Source organism: Triplophysa rosa, linkage group LG13 (assembly GCF_024868665.1).
Source record: "Triplophysa rosa linkage group LG13, Trosa_1v2, whole genome shotgun sequence".
Classification (NCBI taxonomy): Eukaryota; Metazoa; Chordata; class Actinopteri; order Cypriniformes; family Nemacheilidae; genus Triplophysa; species Triplophysa rosa.
This window is the reverse complement of record NC_079902.1, coordinates 21,235,037-21,252,179: the sequence shown is the minus strand read 5'-3', so window position 1 is coordinate 21,252,179 and position 17,143 is coordinate 21,235,037. Positions and strand designations below refer to the sequence as shown.

Below are 17,143 nucleotides of genomic sequence, written 5' to 3'. Positions count from 1 at the left end.
TCTGCCTAAAGAAATATGAAGTAAACCCGTTTCAGTATATTTCCCCCAATTTGCACATTTCTGGACTAAAAGCCCTGTGATCACAAATAAACGGGAGCAGGCGAGGCTGAATATGTATGTCTCAATAACATATTATTTTGTTGTTTTTTGCACTCCTGACACAAATGAACAAAACCGCGTTTCATAATGCACCACTGTTATACTGTTTCTAACTTTGGCTGACGCTGGACAGTATTTACCGTTAGTAACGATAAGTTGGTACCGTTTAATATTAACTAAAATATGACATGATATTACTTTTTATCGTGGTTTATCATAAAACCGGTTATCGTTACATCCCTAGCGTGCAGAAACAGTTGGATCATCAGGCTGAAATGCTAAGTGGAGTTGTGTATCATCCGCATAGCAGTGATAGGAAAAGCCATGTTTCCGAATGACAGAAGTTCATGGGGAACATGATATTTATGACGTCATCGCTCGATGTCAGACCAGATATAACAAGCATTATAGGAGACTGATATGTTAAGTGTTGATTGGTTGCTTTTCTTTACCATTCGTAAGCTAAATCATTGTTGGACGTGGTGTCACGCTGTGGTTTGGATTTATTCTGCTACAGTATGCACAACCTGAATCAAATTCAAGTGTGTTTGACCATAACATGTATCTAATATCACCCCATGTTTTATTTTCTTTTGTGGCTCCATCTGTTTCTGTGTTTTTCCAATTCTTAATGCTAAAGACTCTTAAAAGCCTTTATGAGAAGCTTAAATTGTATTCACAGAAAAGATTCATTGTGTCATCTCTTTGCGATATTGAGTAATGTTTCGCATTTGAAAAAATGTTATGGTAAAATGAATAACCTAAAGTGACCCACTTGCAGATGTGTGAGTTTCTTGTGTTGAGACTTGAATTGATTTTGATATAGGCATTTTTATGATTCAAAATCCTGTATATTTGCTCTGTAGTTGTTTATAAGAATGTTTTTTTTCAAGCTTAGTTTAGTTTAGTTGTTATTAAAGAAAGCAATATTTCTTTAGTTCAATTCTCATACCCATAAGAATGTCCCGAACTAGTTGAATGACTTTTAGAAAACCTAATAGTCAAATCAAAAGAGCTTTAAAATCATCGCAGTTTTCACCATTTTGCTTCTTTTAATATCGCCTGGAAAATCATTGAGATTGTTTGATATATCGCCCAGTCCTGAAAACTCGTCTTTTCATCACAGTGCCACTCCAATGGCTTTCATTGGGTTCTTATGTCATCTGGAAGACATCCTGGGATCATTCCGTTAACTGCGGATCCGGGGACACCGGCCAAATGATGCCGGAACTCAGTCTGAGGTCTTTTCTCACATAAGAAAAACAAAACCGCCGCTAAAAAAACCCTCTAAAATTCTTGGCGCTGCTTTCTTTGTTTTCTTTTGCCTTGTGACCTGGAGTTATGAATGGGCGGCTCGGTCGGCTCTTGGCACTGGGCTTTACGCATTCGCCCGCTCTCTCACTTTCTCTTTTGCTTTTCTTGAAGTCCAGGGTGGTCTCCGAATTAACTCACAGATTTAGATGCTGGTCAGATCAGAACAAAAGCTTTGCATAGTGTTTGATCATGAATCTTTTACATTTTTTTAAAGATTTGTGAGTGGCTGACGTGATGTTAGGGTGTTGTGGGTGATTGCCTGGGCGTTGCTATGACGTTGCTAGGGTGTTCTGGGTGGTCAGGTCTTTTTAAAACAAAATTAAGCAGTTTCTCAGAAAAACCTACAAACAGTTCATAGATGTAATTCTGCTCGAGTTATGTGTGTACTGAAATCATTTCTCCAGTGAGTGAGCACATAATCATCAAGTTTTCATTATTTCAATGCTTTTGTGCCCGACTAAGTCTTAGAAAATGATGATTATACAGTAATGACTATCACAACAATGACAGAATCTGTTGCCAGGATTTGCACCCTCATTAGATAAAATAATTTATATGAGAAGCTTTCCAGTTTGTTGAAACACACCCCAGCCACACACGCACACGTGAAAACGTGTTATTCAGCTGATTACATCATTGATTGCAGCTATTTTTAAATGTTCACTTGCCGTTTCTCCTCAGGACCATTTGCTTCCTTCGCATGTGTGACAAACATAGGAGTTAAAGGAACAGTTCACTTAAAAAATATTTTTTATTTTCTAACTGAATTTCCAGTTATTATTTTTTGTGATGGGCAAAAGTCGATTTTCTTAGGAGGAATGAAAATGAATTTATACTCAAAATTAAAAAAAAATATTTCTGTAAGAAGTGTTTGATTTTAGGTCTTTTGTGCGATCTTCCATTGTATAAAAAAGAGCTACTTGATGATGATTTGGGATTAGGGTGAGTAATTGACATTTTCTTCATTTTTGGGTGAACTTTAATGAAGATATTTAAGTCTCTGCCGTCGTCCAGCCCATTTTAGGCTATATAAAACATTTTCTTTCTATTTAAATGATTTCACATGTCCGAACCGTATTTTCATAAAACCAGCCTGTGTTATTTTAAATCCGCCATGTATTTTCTTTTAATTTGATTCTATTTTGCCATTATAGTGTGTTATCCAAACTACACACTGCTGAGGTGAGATCGCCTTATTTCGACATGTCTGCTGTGAGTTACAACAAAGCTGGGACCCGTAAATCAACCCTGGATAGGAGTCTGGCCATGGACCCTGGGAATAAATTACTAGAATATTATATTGCTTAAATAATGGTGAAGTTTCCTCTCTGGGCAGCAGGCCAGTGCCCATATGCTACACTGCTATGGAAACCGACAGACACACAGTGAAAGTGTTAGAGATCTCAAAATATTGATGACCATATGTCAGACTGATTCTGACTGTCGTTTTAAGAAAAAGGCAGAAGCAAAGACGTTTATGAATCCTTGGACACTGTTCAAATTGGCCTCGCCGAACTCGGTATGGCGTTCTCATTAGGACATCGACGATAAAACTTTCTGCACTGTTCTCATTGCTAAACCACGATTAGCCTTGGCGAGCAAAGTTACGAAGCCCGTAGAGAGACGCGATGTATATAACTGCCAACCGAGTGCTTAACTCGTGCTGGTACCATGGAGAAGGTTTGGACTGAAGTGCTTTACAGTGGGACCATGAAAGTAGAGCTCAGTGCGTTTGAAGCCAGAATACATTGATTCTGCCGTGCTCAAAGATGTTACGGTCATCTCTCGGTTACAAAATGGTAGGGGAGGCTTGCAGATATCTGGTCGGACTCATTCTCGGGCACTTTGAAGAGCAGAGGGGTTTCCCTTTAATTGCACGGTTTTCAATAAAGTTCTCATGATAGATTCTGTTTGAAATGGCTTCGCAGAGCTCCCTAATGAAGCGGCGCGGGGCGAGCGGGCGTTCAGTCTGTCTGACTGAAGCTCGCGTTCGTGTGCAGCCGACCTAGTTGCATAAATTCAGCGGCGAGTTCGAACGGAGTTCAGCTCCACTTTTACAGCTATTGATCTTACTATCTGATCAGATGTCCTATTTTTGTTTCTCTGTATTTTTGCATGACTGTGACAGTCAGTTTTAAAGGGATGGTTCACCCAAAAATGAAAATTCTTTCATCATTTACTCACCCTCATGTTATTCCAAACCTGTATGGTTTTCTTTCGTCTGCAGACAACTTTGGAGTACATTGGTAACCAAACAACACGTCCTAATGTGAGCAGCGGGGCTCTAACCTTGACTTAATATAGGGCCATGGATATTATGAAAATTAGATTATAGAGTTGAGGGCCGTGTCAAATTTGTGTTCAAGGGAGGGACAGGGTAAAAGGGACATCAAGGGTCATTGCGTGGGCTTAAATGTCCTGTATTATTTATATATCAAAGCATAACATGGAACATAGAATTTTAATATAGAGTTTAATATAACATCCACAATGCAGAACTTTCTCTCCTGTCCGTGCATTTAGAGGAACTAAGATGCAAAACCGGCTCATTCAAGAGTGATCATGGTGTTGACGTCACAGTTATGAGCATTTGAAACTGATATGAATTCCTGTGTTTATGTACAGCTCTAACAGGTGTTTTGTCTTTGCGCTAGCCTAAGCAATGTATGATGGTCCGTAGGATGGGCATTTTTGATCATATTTCATTTCGAGTACTGGACAGGTTTGAAAAACGAGTACTTGATTAATTGTGGGCGGGGCATTAGAGGGGGGGGCGTGTCCCTCATGGTGACAATGAAAACATTTTAATTACAACACTGATACGAAAATTTATGTTGATTAAAAATTGACAAGATTGAGTAAATAATTAAATCAATACTGTTAGATTATAAAAAAATTGACAATTTTTGTGTCCAAATATACTGGTGTGGAGCAGGGCGAGCATAAGATGATAACGAATCAAACTTGTAGTAGATTTGTATGTTTTGTAAGAAGCTTGGCGCTGCACATTTTGCACTTGACTGTATTTTCGTCAAGTTTATCAAAGTGAAACCAGGCATCGCTGTAAGATTTCAATATGCTCTTCTCTGTGCTCCGGACTTGGACCGCAAACTCTCGCAACGCAACCAATCAAATCTCTGGGTACCACCCGAAATGCCAGCTTAACCAATCAGAAAGGGTCATCGATCGTCGCTGTCGTGTCCGAGTGCTCGTGCCCATCCCTAAAGGTCCACCGGCAGTTGAAACCGTGGTCTTTAACGGATGAACGTAGAAGAAAAAGTCTTTTTAGGGGTCAGAAATAGGGTGGAAATGGCCATGAAAAAGCTAACTTTGACCAACCTTGGAAAAAATGCTCTTCATACTGTATATAGAATATGTTTAAACTTTCTACTCAGGAATGCGAGCTTAAAACTGCCTTGTAAAACTAGTACACTGCTACTGGGCCAGCAGTAGTTCATTTGCTTTGAAATCATTATTTCACATGACATGTACAGGACTTAAACACAGATCAGTCTGCAGTCCCTCGAGATCCATGGAAATACCTGCAATGGTGAAAATATTGAGCTCAGGTATCTAATGAATGTTGAGGTTCCTCATGTATGGTTTTGAGTTTTGGATTGAAGCCATTGAGTTGCGGTTTGGCAGAGGTCATTTGGCACTGGATATTTATTTCGTGGAGGGCCATAATTGCGTGCTGTGTGCTGAAATTAGGCTGTGGAAGAGAGAGTCCAGAGGCCTGGCCTCATTGGCAGCAGTTTGGTACTGCCGCTTTTCTCTAAGGGCATACACACGGAGTGGATTCTACAGTACACTTAGCATTCTGCACACCCTTCAATTCAAATTGCTTTCTTTACAAGGACTTTATTCAATATTTCTTTAAAAAAAAAATTATCAGTAATTTTCCACCTTTTCTCTGAACGTTTGAAATTACATTTGATTTGATTTTTTTTAAGAAAAACGGCTGATGGACACACTCTGACTTCAGTTAGCGTTTTTCTACTGTGATTATATCCCTGGGTGTTCGAAAAAGTCTCTTAGCAGAGGGTGTATTTTTTTACTTAAGGGCATTCTACGGCAATATCTGCTGGGTGGGAGGCGAAGTTCATATTATAAACTGTAAACCCGGATAAGTTTGCAAAACTCAAAGTTTAAGTCAAAGTTTAAGAAGTTCTTGGTTTAAGTAAGCAGAACTTTCAGATTTTGATTACTATTAAATTCAAGTTCTCAATTTTTCTATTTAGCATGACTTAAAATGTTCATTTATCCTTCTCATGAAATTAAGTAGGCAGAAATTTAAAAATAAGTACACAAAGAAGTATTGTTGACTAAACTTGATTTTTTAGCTTCATTCATTATACATATTTCTTATGCCCTGTTTCACAGACAAGTCTTAACCCTAGTCCCAGACTAAAATGAAAGTTTGATCTGTCTTAACTGAAAATAAATTGCCCTGACATATCTTAAAATATGTCAGTGCCATTGATTTGTATCACAAACCAGTAATGTTTTTATCTAAGGCATTTTAATAAAAGCGACTTAAATATCCTAACTAAGACATAGTCCTGGCTTAAACTAAGCGTTGTCTGTGAAACCGGGCCTTAGTCTTTTAAATGAGCAAGAAGAAACTGATTTCAGAACTGGTATTAGCACAGTTATTGCTCATTGGTTAAACAACACATGCTACAGATTACATGTGGCCTCCAACAGCCTAAGCACATGCACCACTTTTCTGATCAATGGTAACCACCAAACTGAAAAATATAACTCTTTCAAATATCCAAGATAAATGAACATTAAACGCTATCAAGTCTTTAACTTGACTGAAAAACACACAAAATAATCATATTTCAAAACGTACTCTCCCAATGCAGTCTGACGCAAAGCTTGCTGGGAACTGGAAATCCTTTTCAACCAATTGTTGAATTAACATCATTAAATTAAGTAAATTGAACAAGGAGCAAATTAGCTTTTTTGGGTTTGACTCAAAACTTCAAGTTAATCAAAAATAATCATTATACTTTACTCAAAAAGGAATAATATGTTTCAGAAGCTTAATATATCTAAGTTGAACTTTTTAATAAAATTCAATAAAATTAAGTTTTTTACTTAATCTGTTTAATTACTTTGAGCATTCGGGTTCACAATGTATTCATCTTCTGAAGTGAAATGCACACATTAAAAAAACTTCCAGGGATTTTTCAGGATCAGGATCTGGGGGCGGGTTCACAAAACATTCTTAAGAAGAAAATTCTTCCTAACTGCCATATTTTTTCTTAAAATCTAAGTTAAGAAAAAAGTCAGGAATGTTTTGTTTTCCCGAAAAAACTTTTCTCAAGATTGATTTACAAAGCATATGCCATTTTATTCTTTTGAAAAAAATGAGGATGTTCTTAAAATATTTGAGAATTTATTATTTGTATGAGCTTCCTATAATTTATCTTAAGAACAATACATTGTTTTAAGAATAGTTTCGAGAATTTTTAACCCAGCCTTTCAAAAATACACATTGTTACGAAAGCTTAGGCAGTCGTGCAATGGTCCACTCATTGTGATGTCACAACACAAAATATTTATGAATGACCCATTCTGGCACCTTAGCTTTGATAAATAGTCTGAGTGGATTGAGGAGTAACCTTTAAGTATGGGATCATGAGTATATTTAATCTATAGTATGTCAAGATCCATTACTTCATAAATGTAAGAAAACTTGTGTTTTCCATGATATGTCCCTTTTGTTTATATGGCAGTTTGATATATGAGGGAAAAGAACACATCCAGTTTAAATAACTCACTGCATTTGTCAGATGTTTGTCCTCCGACCAACTACATAATGTAAAACATTCATCTGGTATCAGCTGTAAAATGAAGAGCAGACAGCAAAGCTTTATTTTGCTGTCGTTATAATGCAAACCATCTAAAATGTACCCATGTACAAAACATTGCAGGTTAGTTACATTTAGGCATTTGACAGATGCTGTTATCCAAAGCAAGTATGTGTGTAGAGTTTCTGGATGAATTGTGTAGGACCGCCTGTGGCATTCTAGGTTTATCAGGTTTGTGTTGGGATCGTGGGATTGTTACAGGTGTAAAGCAGTGAGAACAGTTAGAAAACGTTAAACTTTATGCAAACGTAAAGTGGTAAAAGCTGGGCAGAAGGCCAAGATTGTGACATTCCGTAGTAATTTAGGAGCTCGTAAACATGGCAGGCCGTAAAGATTATAGTGGATTCAGGGCTTAAATCACATCATTAAATTGTAGGGTTTGTACTGAAATGGCAAATAAGGACTGCATGTTTCACGGAAATGTTTTAATTTACACTGTATAAATACTTCGGAAATTAAGTTTTTGCATTTTTCCAAACATCCAAATGATGCATAATGCAGATTTTATCAGAATGTATCAAAGGCAGTACCACTAACACAACCTCTCTGCTGTAGACCTCCATCACAGCATACCTCAGGCATTTTGGTTGGTATTGAACGGAGTTCTTCCACACGTGTGCTCTTTGGCTTTAGAAAGAACCAAACCGGTTTACGAAATGCTTTACTAATGACCTGATGAGTTGAATCAGGTGCCATGAATCAGAATAAAGAATCGATCGGTAGCAGAATTTTTTGCATTGTGGCTCAAGGCCTGTCGTACACAGGGCTTAGGCCAATACACGCATGGCTCAACATGTATTAATATATTCATTTATGTATTTATACTTGCGTCATTTCTTGTCCTCCATATATATGTTCTTTAAGTCGTAAAGCTTTATTTATAAACATTTGCACATGTGCAATTACAACAGTGTGCAATACTGCACTTCTATGCAATCTCTATTCATCGCTATTCTACCCAAAATAAACATAAATGTATGTGAACTAAAAATTTATCGCACGCCTAATACGCTGAAAAACGGGTTATTTTAGATCGTCATTTTGATTGTAAGTCAATTTCTCACATTATTAAAGCTAGACGGGAAAATTTCAAATTATGTGCAGTCCCGCAGCGAAATTCGAGCCCTTTTTGAATGCAAGCAATGTAGGCTATTGTGAAGCCATACACTACATAAAAAAAGAATGAAAATTCAACAAACTGAGCCTTGTGTCATGAAGTTGGTTTGGTCATGTGATAAAAACAGAGATTATAACGTCAACCGAATGTCATATATATGCAGTCTGCCAACAAGTTCTGTAAAGCTCCGTGAGACTGCCATCTAGTGGTAGTTGCTTTTCTTTGTGTGTGGATCGGAAGTTATTTGTGTGTGGATTGTCCAACAAAGTCTCAAAATCAAAATTCTCAAAATTTTGAAACAAGTCTCAAAATCCAAATGCACAGATCAGGATGAATGCACGTGTGTCGCCTGATCCACAAATGCACGTTTTCTAATAGACATGCGCAACTTATGATATTTTAATTCAAAAGAGAACATTTGCATTCGCAAATAATATATATTTTTTATATATATTATCAATATCAATATATCAATATACAGTATATTGTACCGTTTGTACAAAGTTATTCATATTCATTCGGTTCCGAATTTCACAGACACGGAATGAGAGACATTTATTAAAGAAAAATAACGTGTAGACGTCAGCTGATTTATTGATGCTTGTTTGTATGTGGGTTGTGTAATGCTGAAAACGGCGAAACGAAAGTATTAAAATTCAAATGCACAGAACAGGATGAATGCACGTGTGTTGCCTGATCCACAAATGCACAACTTGTCCTTGGTGTGTGCAAAATGATTATATATTAACACAAAATACAACATTTGTATTCAAAAATCTGTCTCTATTTGTACAAATCGTCTCATGTTTATAAAAATCTAAATTTCACAGATTCAAATCATAAGGCATTTGTTCGTGGATAGTAAAATACATGCGTAACATGTATCATGTTCACGGATGACTGCGCAAGCATTTGTTAATCATTTTGAGATGAATTTCATCCCGTAAAATAACAGCCTCCAGAAAAAAACAAGTTGAGCCCAAGATGGAGTTGTCCAATTGTTTTATTACGATTGTGATTGTTAGTGCGATTTGTGGAATTTTTGGAGGTTGAACCGCCTAAACACGGGCAAGCACAGCTGTTTGTGTAGCTCCGAGCGCTTTCTGACACTCCGTAATGGAGGCGTGTTTAGGATTGTTTGGCGTGGGAGTATCAGTTTGCTTCTTACGGATCTTGTGGTGATATTTTAAAAAAGCAGAGTGTGAGAGAGAAAACACAGTTGGGTTAGAAAGCGGGGGGCAGGGGTCGTAATTCACAACACGTTTTTCTCAGACATGGGGGGTCTGGCATGAAATGGAGTAGACTGAGTGTATACACAATAGATATGTTATAGTTTATTTACATATATTTGTGTATATGTATATAAAACTGGTCGAATTCCGATCTATTGTCAAGGAAAGAAGGGAGCTGTTTGCAGAATACCTTTACTTTTAACCGTTTGTATATTTTGTCATTTAAGGTTTTCTCAACTCTCAAGTAGTTATTTAAGAAGTTTTCTTAAGAAATTTTTAAGATGCCAACCCATCAATCCCATGGATCGTTCTACGCCTGGCTGCACTACGCTTCATTGACACCCTCCAGGGGTCATGCTGTCAGCTTTCTCTGGAAGGAGAGGCGTGTACTGCGTGGGCCTTCATTTGCATTCCTGTCATCACTGGCGGTCCTGACATTACACAGCCTGAAATACGACCAACAGCAGACCAGAATAACGTGAAGTCGGACCCCTAGAGCTGGCACTGTAGCGTGGCCCGGAGATTACGTGCCAAGCCTGGACGTGAAAAGCATCTCTGCGGCCGTGGAGAAAGAGAGGAATGAAGCGTTAAGGGTTTGCAAGGCATGAAATGGCTGCATATGCTTTTCCAGTTTGGAAACCATCTTGCCAGCGTTTTTATTGGACGAAAGCAACAGTTGCATATAGGGATGGGTACCGAGAACCGGTGCTTTTTTGGACTGGTACATAATTGGGTCGATACCAGAGTATCGATAAGCTTCATGACAAACGATACTGTTATCGATACTTGCGTTGTTTTATATCTGTGTATTCGTGTGTTAAATGACAAATTAGAGGCTGCTGCCTGTCATTTCCATCCCTAAATGATGAAGTTTCCTCGACGTATGTGTGATATCTAGGGTCATATGATTTCCGCGATGTATTTGCAATCTGCTTGTTTTGTGTGTTTATGAGTGAAAGAGTGGCATGGTTGCGCTTGTGGAGTTTTCAGCGTCTGTGTTTCACAACGAGGAAGCTTCCGTCAAACACCCCTTTGCGGAAACCCGTCAAAATAAAAGTCCTTTATTTGAGAACAAGTTATAACATTGTTTTTAATAATTCGGCCACGGAGTATATTTACTTACTTTAGTAAATTGAAGTAAATGTGCTAGTAAAATTATAAAAAATAGTACATATAATTTAAAAAATTACTTTATTATACTAATAGTACTTAAATTTATGTAGACCTAAAACCAGAAAGGAAAAAAGAAATACGGTCTACCAGCCAAATAACCATAGTGATGTAAAGTAAATATGTTGAATTACATTATGATGTGCTCCTATGCACATGCTAAGTGCCGTAAGTGGTATGCTAAGGAACACACACACGTTTTGTTATGTGGCATTTTCTGTTTGCTCAGAAGTATTTGTAAACTGCCGTTCTAAAGCTCAACTGTAATAAAGAAACTTAAAATGTTTAACATCTTGTCACATCATGTGTTTTTGCATCAAATTATAGAGCGTAGTATCGATAACAGTATTGATAAGTACCGGTATCGATAAGCAGTATCGATATCGATAAAATCTTAACGATACCCATCCCTAGTTGCATAGTAAACAACACAGCAAAATAATTCAGCATGCTGATTGTTTACAGAATGTTAAACCAGCAAATCTAAAACATGCATTTATATATTTGTCAGATGCTTTAACCAAAGTCATACATGCTTTCAATTCAGGTGTTCCCTGGTCATCTAACCTGCGATCTTGGCTAGGGCAATGTTCTACCAGAGCTACACGGGTTAGATACATTTTGTACCTTTAAACTTTTAGGCCTCACAGAAAGTTGTAAACAGCATTTGCCAAGACTCCTGCAAAGTCTGTACTCGTGCTCCAAGGTGAAGGTTGACCTGCAGCAGGTTTCTGCTCTCCATGACTCCGTTAGGAGCTCTGTAACCCAACACGTTCTGCCTGCAAAACATCAGCGCTCATCCAAACCATTTCCCAAACTCAAACGAGTTTGAAGGGCTTTTTCTTTGGAATAGAATTACATTTTAAATTGAATCATATAAGAGCTTAGTATTATTATTTGTATTAAATTGTCACATCCAATATTTTTTATTTTGGCTGTTTTCTTGTGGTTGTTTCATCCTGCAACGTCTTCATTTGTTTTCATTCATAAAGATTATTTTATACTTAGTCAAAGATTAGGCCAGGTTGTTGGCCATAGACTGTTGATCATAATAAAGGGGTGACCTTTAACCTGTGGCTTATTGGAAAGGCATTAGTTTTGCGCTGTTCAGTTGGCCGGGCACAGAGGACCATCCTCTCTCTGATTAATGATCTGCCCTGAGGAGCTGAGTGAGATGAAGTGAAGCCTAGTTAAATACAACTCTAAAAACTACAACTAGAGCCAAATTATTCTGGAACAAATGACACGTGGTGCTTTTAATAGATCCTGTATTAATGGACATTTTTATGTCTAAAGAACTCCGAAGCATGTTTCAATGTCTTAGAGAAAGATGTAGGAAGACAAATAAGAATATTGTTGAGATACAGTAAGAGAATAGAGCTGTAAAATGTATGTATCTTATTGCTCAAATAAGGAAGTCATATTGAACTCTCTTTGAACGGTATCTTGGTGGTTTTAAAGACAGTTTGAGAAATTGTTGCGAACTCAAACTCAATTTGAGAGTCCTCTGTATCCCAAATGGTTGAACATTGTGTTAGCAACTCGAAGGTCATGCGTTCGATCCCAGGAAAAGTCTGGACTAATAACAACGTATACTCAAAATGCACTGTTAACCACTTTGGATAAAAATATCTGACAAATGCATGCAGTTTTTGCAATTTTACATTTTAAAAATGTAAACTTTTTCTTAAATGCAGATGCTGTAAAATACCATAAAAAATTCAAACATCCTTACAACAAAACAAATTTACTGGAGAAGCAAAATGAAACACAATATTTATTTTTTTAGTGAGATTTTTGGTTAAAAGGAGAAACAATCTTCTTTAAAAAAGAACCGTTTTTTCATACCTTATTGTCAAATTATTTTTTTCTAGTTTCCTTTCTCCTGTAAATATTTCATGTTTAAGGGATGTACATATTTTTATTAGCAAACAAAATATAAAGTTTGAAAATGATTTTTTCCAGTGGATTTGGACCTCTGCGCTCACTATATTCCTCAGCGTCACTAACTAAATAAATACAATGTGTGTATGAAAGAGAGAGAAAGAGTCTTGTCACATTGTCTCTCTCTCGTGCTGTCATAGACTGATTGGCTGAGTTTCCAAACAGCTGCGCATTTGCGCTCCTGTCAGCAGAGGTAGACGGGGAGGACAGTGCGGCTGAGCGAGAGAGAAAAGAGAGCGAGCGTTTGAGGGAGGGAGGACTCATACCCCATCCCGCGCTGCTCACCGAACCCCCATTCCCGCTCGGGCTGCCGTGCGGCGAACGTTTTAAATGCATTCCAGAGGAATTTTCCTGCAGCTGGTGCTTCGACCGTCACGAGCTAGTGTGAATTGCGAATGACTGCCTGAAGGAAGGAGGGGTTTCAGAAGGAAAAAAACAAACGAGAGGGAGCACAGGGAGTTTGGATAGCAGTGCAAGCTGTAGCTCTTTTGTCATTTGCTCCCTGTTGATAAGCGACACGTCTGTCCTCGCACGCTTTTGGCTATGATGGTTTGACTGAATCAAGAGCTTGCGTGTGTAAATACAGTGATGCGTTTTCATTGGCTTGGGCAGGTTGCCAGACTGCTAGAGCGATAGCCCTGAAGGTTTTCTTGCGAGAAGCGCACCCTGACCGGATCAACGAGTCTAGAGACGGACAGCTCCTCCAGAAGCATTTGTGAGGAGGTGTGTGTGTGTGTGGTGTTCCTCAGCTCTGCATGAGTCCCGCTCAGACGTGAAATTGTGTGCATTAATGTTTATCACACAAGTGATGAAGGCATCAGAGATCCGCTCAGATTTGTTCACATGGTCCTCTCTCCCAGCGCACTCCTGCAGAACATCAGGACGTCTCCGTGAGTTGTTTTTCTTCATGAATTGAAGTCTGGTTTTCTAGGATTCGAATCGGAGAGGAGGGGGCACTTGGATATTCTGTACTTGATTTCTGCATGGTTAACGGACCCCTGCCCTGCACACGTCGAGAGCGTTTTCTACTTGCCCTCCTCCGCGGTTCTTCGCTTTTCAAACTCTCATTTGTTTTTGGAGGGAGTCTTTTGTCTGTGGTTCTGCACTAGTGGACTGAAGCTCAGCTGAATTGATCTTTTGTCTGAATCTAGGGTTCTTCTCACGGTGCGAAAACCCTTCAGCCCCCCGCTCTGATCCCTCCGCATCCCCCTCCTCCCATCTCTCCCCAGCGTGTCTCATCGCCCCCTTTACTCCCACGCACCTCCTCGTCTTCCATCCACATGGCGCTGAAATCGCAGAGCATGTGAGAGCGTGCATGTGTGCCTCTCTTTGCACTTGAAGCCAGAAAGTATAATCCAGGATTAGGAAGGTAATGCATCGCTGCATGCATCTGCAACCCACGGATCGGACTAACAGAAGAGAGAGGTGAAAGAGTGACATGTCCGAAGCGCGATCGCGTTGGTGATATCGCAGGTGTGGCGGACGCTGCGTTTTTCCGGGCTCACAATGAAAAAAACACGCAGCACCACTCTTCGGAGGGCATGGCCCAGTTCTGAGTTCTCCGACCGGGCTTCTGAACGCAACCGGTCACGGAGCGAGAAAGACTACAGACTCCATAAACACTACCCTAAACAGTTCTTCTCTTACTCCCCCAGAGGATTCATGATAACAGGTCAGTCTGAACAAGTGAAGCGTTATTGGTTTGTGATTTTTAAACCCGTCTGCGTTTGTTCTTCAATCTAATCCCACTCGTTCTGTTTCCGAGCTGGTGCAGAAATTGTAGCGAAGCGGTGATTTTCAATCCGGCCGTTGAGATGATTATGTCTGTTGTTAGAGATGCAGGTCATCTATTTTTAGTTTTCACTCCACACAGTCTGAAAATTGTGTTGCGTGAGTGCAGGCTGGGTGTTGTTGGATCTGGAGCTCACGCAAAGTGGCCACTCCAAGTTTTTAAGGACAAGAATAAACAAAACTAGGTTTGGAATCCATTTGATAGTTTAATGTCCTGCACAAATCATGCTTGAATCTGGATGCTTATTCTGTCACTAGATTTGAAAGCTTTTAAAGCTTATTATTCATAGTTCCATTACTTGAATACTGGAACCAAATGATGTTTTGTGAGATGTGGTTAACATACACACAGTGAGTTTATAGTAAGCCGTAATATTTTATTAAGAATTGAAATATGCTACCACATATGCAAATATTCTTTTGTTTGTCTAGTATTGTTTTCAACATTATACGTTATACTATTAATCTGTTTAAAATCATCAATGAAACTATTCTGGAACCTACATTTTTCAAAGAAATTGGATTCATAACCGGAATTGTTACATTTCTCATGATTCTCATGCCTAATTTTTAATATGCAGAGACCAGTTGTAGTTGTATCATACACTGAACAAAATTATAAACGCAACAGTTTTGTTTTTGCCCCCATTATTCATGAGCTGAACTCAAAGATCTAAGACTTTTTCTATGTACACAAAAGGCCTATTACTCTCAAATATTGTTCACAAATTTGTCTAAATCTGTGTTAGTGAGCACTTCTCCTTTGCCGAGATAATCCATCCACCTCACAGGTGTGGCATATGAAGATGCTGATTAGACAGCATGATTATTGCACAGGTGTGCCTTAGGCTGGCCACAATAAAAGGCCACTCTAAAATGTGTGGTAGTACTGTATTGGGGGGTCTGGGCTATGTTTAATCACGTGTTTTTATCGCTATGGGAGGGTCCGATAGTTATGCATCTTGACTGGTAACAGTGTAAGCTGCATCTCATATTTTGATCGGTTCATTAAGGTTTTCTGTTGGGTGTCATTATACCACATCACTGCAGACAGATTCCAGACCCAAACTCAAGTCCTGAAACAACAGTGAACTCCCGTTAAATATACTCTTATTACCTCTTTGCCAGATCCCCCATTACTGCTGCCCTCCTCCATGTTAACAAGAGATTTAAGAGGCTGCGAGTGTGGATTACCTCCTATCCCTCTTCTGTTAGTCCATGTCCAGCAGTCTCACCAGCTAAAATGAGAATAGACCTTCTTGCTCTCACAGTGTTGCTAACAATAGGAACCCTGAAGTAAGGTACAATGCTTGTTGATCCCAATAATATCTTGTCATCTTTTGGTTGGCGAATCATTCGTTTAGGGGACGTATGTAAAGATGCACAGATAAGTTTAAACGTATACTGATTTGTGCTGTTGGATAAACTTTGAATGCAAGCTGAATTGAAGAATTGAAGGAGTATTCATGTTTCTTAGCAACAGTGGGGGTCAGAGGTTAAATGATGTCATTGTGTGGCATTTGGGCCCAAAGCACTATCTTGAGATTCAATGTGTGGGGCTGTGAACCCAGGTTGATTTCTGATTCATCAACTAGCGAGGCGTTCTGTTGTAAAGTTTGGTCAAATAGTGGACTGCCTCATCTAAATATATAGTCATATTGTGAATCTAAAGTTGACTGTACTGTACAGTTCTTTAAAACACATTATCTTCATCGAAGCAGATGACAGTTCCTGTGGTCAGGGTTTATAAAGTATGCAAGACTGTTGGTTTTTGTTAGGAGATGAAGTCTTTTGTTAGTTTATGTTCAAGTGGCCTTCTCTGGGTTTCCACGATTTCTGAAATCCCAGGGAGTCTTAGAAACACCATCCTTTTGACTTGTGCAATATATTCCAAATCATCTAAATCCCAACGATAGTTTTATGTGAAGAACAGACTGAAAATATTTGCTGTTAATCTCTGAAAATCGTGCACTCTGATGTAACTGTCAGATCCAATTTGTTTCATAGGTTTCTTTAGGTTTTGCTGGTTCCTCACACAACATTCATTTGTTGGGTGACCTTTTACGGTTTTGGGGCTGTTTCACATTCTCTGAGGCTCTTAGAAACACCCTTTTATTTCATCTGCTGTCACACAGGACAGAAATGACAATCAACTATTTTCTATTTTACTTCAGCCCGTGATATCGGTTGAAACCTGCAGAAAACAAATTACTCCAAATTCTTCACATGGCTTAGAGATATTTTTAGGGTGGTGGTGGCGCTCTGCCGGTTGAGTAAGTTTATGGATTGTACGAACCGCCTGACTTCTGTTCTGCCTTCTTGCAAGGGAGTGTTGATTGGGAACGGGAAGGTAAAAACTAAGGGGTCGACCTTGTGCTTTTCTCATGTAACATTACACATCTACACTTCTCCTCGCATGTATCCATGTGTATCCATGTAGGTCGGTAGGAAAACCGCCGTGTGCTGCATCCGTGCAAATGGGAACCCAATAGGATCGGCGGACAAGGTTGACAACTTACGGCTGTGGTTGGAAGGATTTGTAGAGATTTAGATTTTCACTAGGCCGGTCGTATTTTTAGTCTCTCATCGCCAGT

At 38.9% G+C, this 17,143-nt stretch overlaps 1 protein-coding gene across 4 annotated transcripts in view; it reads left to right on the top strand.

Annotated features, from left to right (window-relative positions):
* Positions 1 to 17,143, top strand: part of stox2b (storkhead box 2b) — a 56,587-nt gene that overhangs the window by 10,176 nt on the left and 29,268 nt on the right. Inside the window, exon 1 of one of the 4 annotated variants that reach the window (XM_057349357.1) lies at positions 12,955 to 14,430. The exons of the other annotated variants lie outside the window; for them this stretch is intronic. Within the exon in view, the coding sequence (XP_057205340.1) occupies positions 14,265 to 14,430 (166 nt within the window). The 5' untranslated portion in view covers positions 12,955 to 14,264. Of the gene's footprint in view, positions 1 to 12,954; positions 14,431 to 17,143 lie in introns of those variants that run through there. 4 annotated transcript variants of the gene reach the window in all.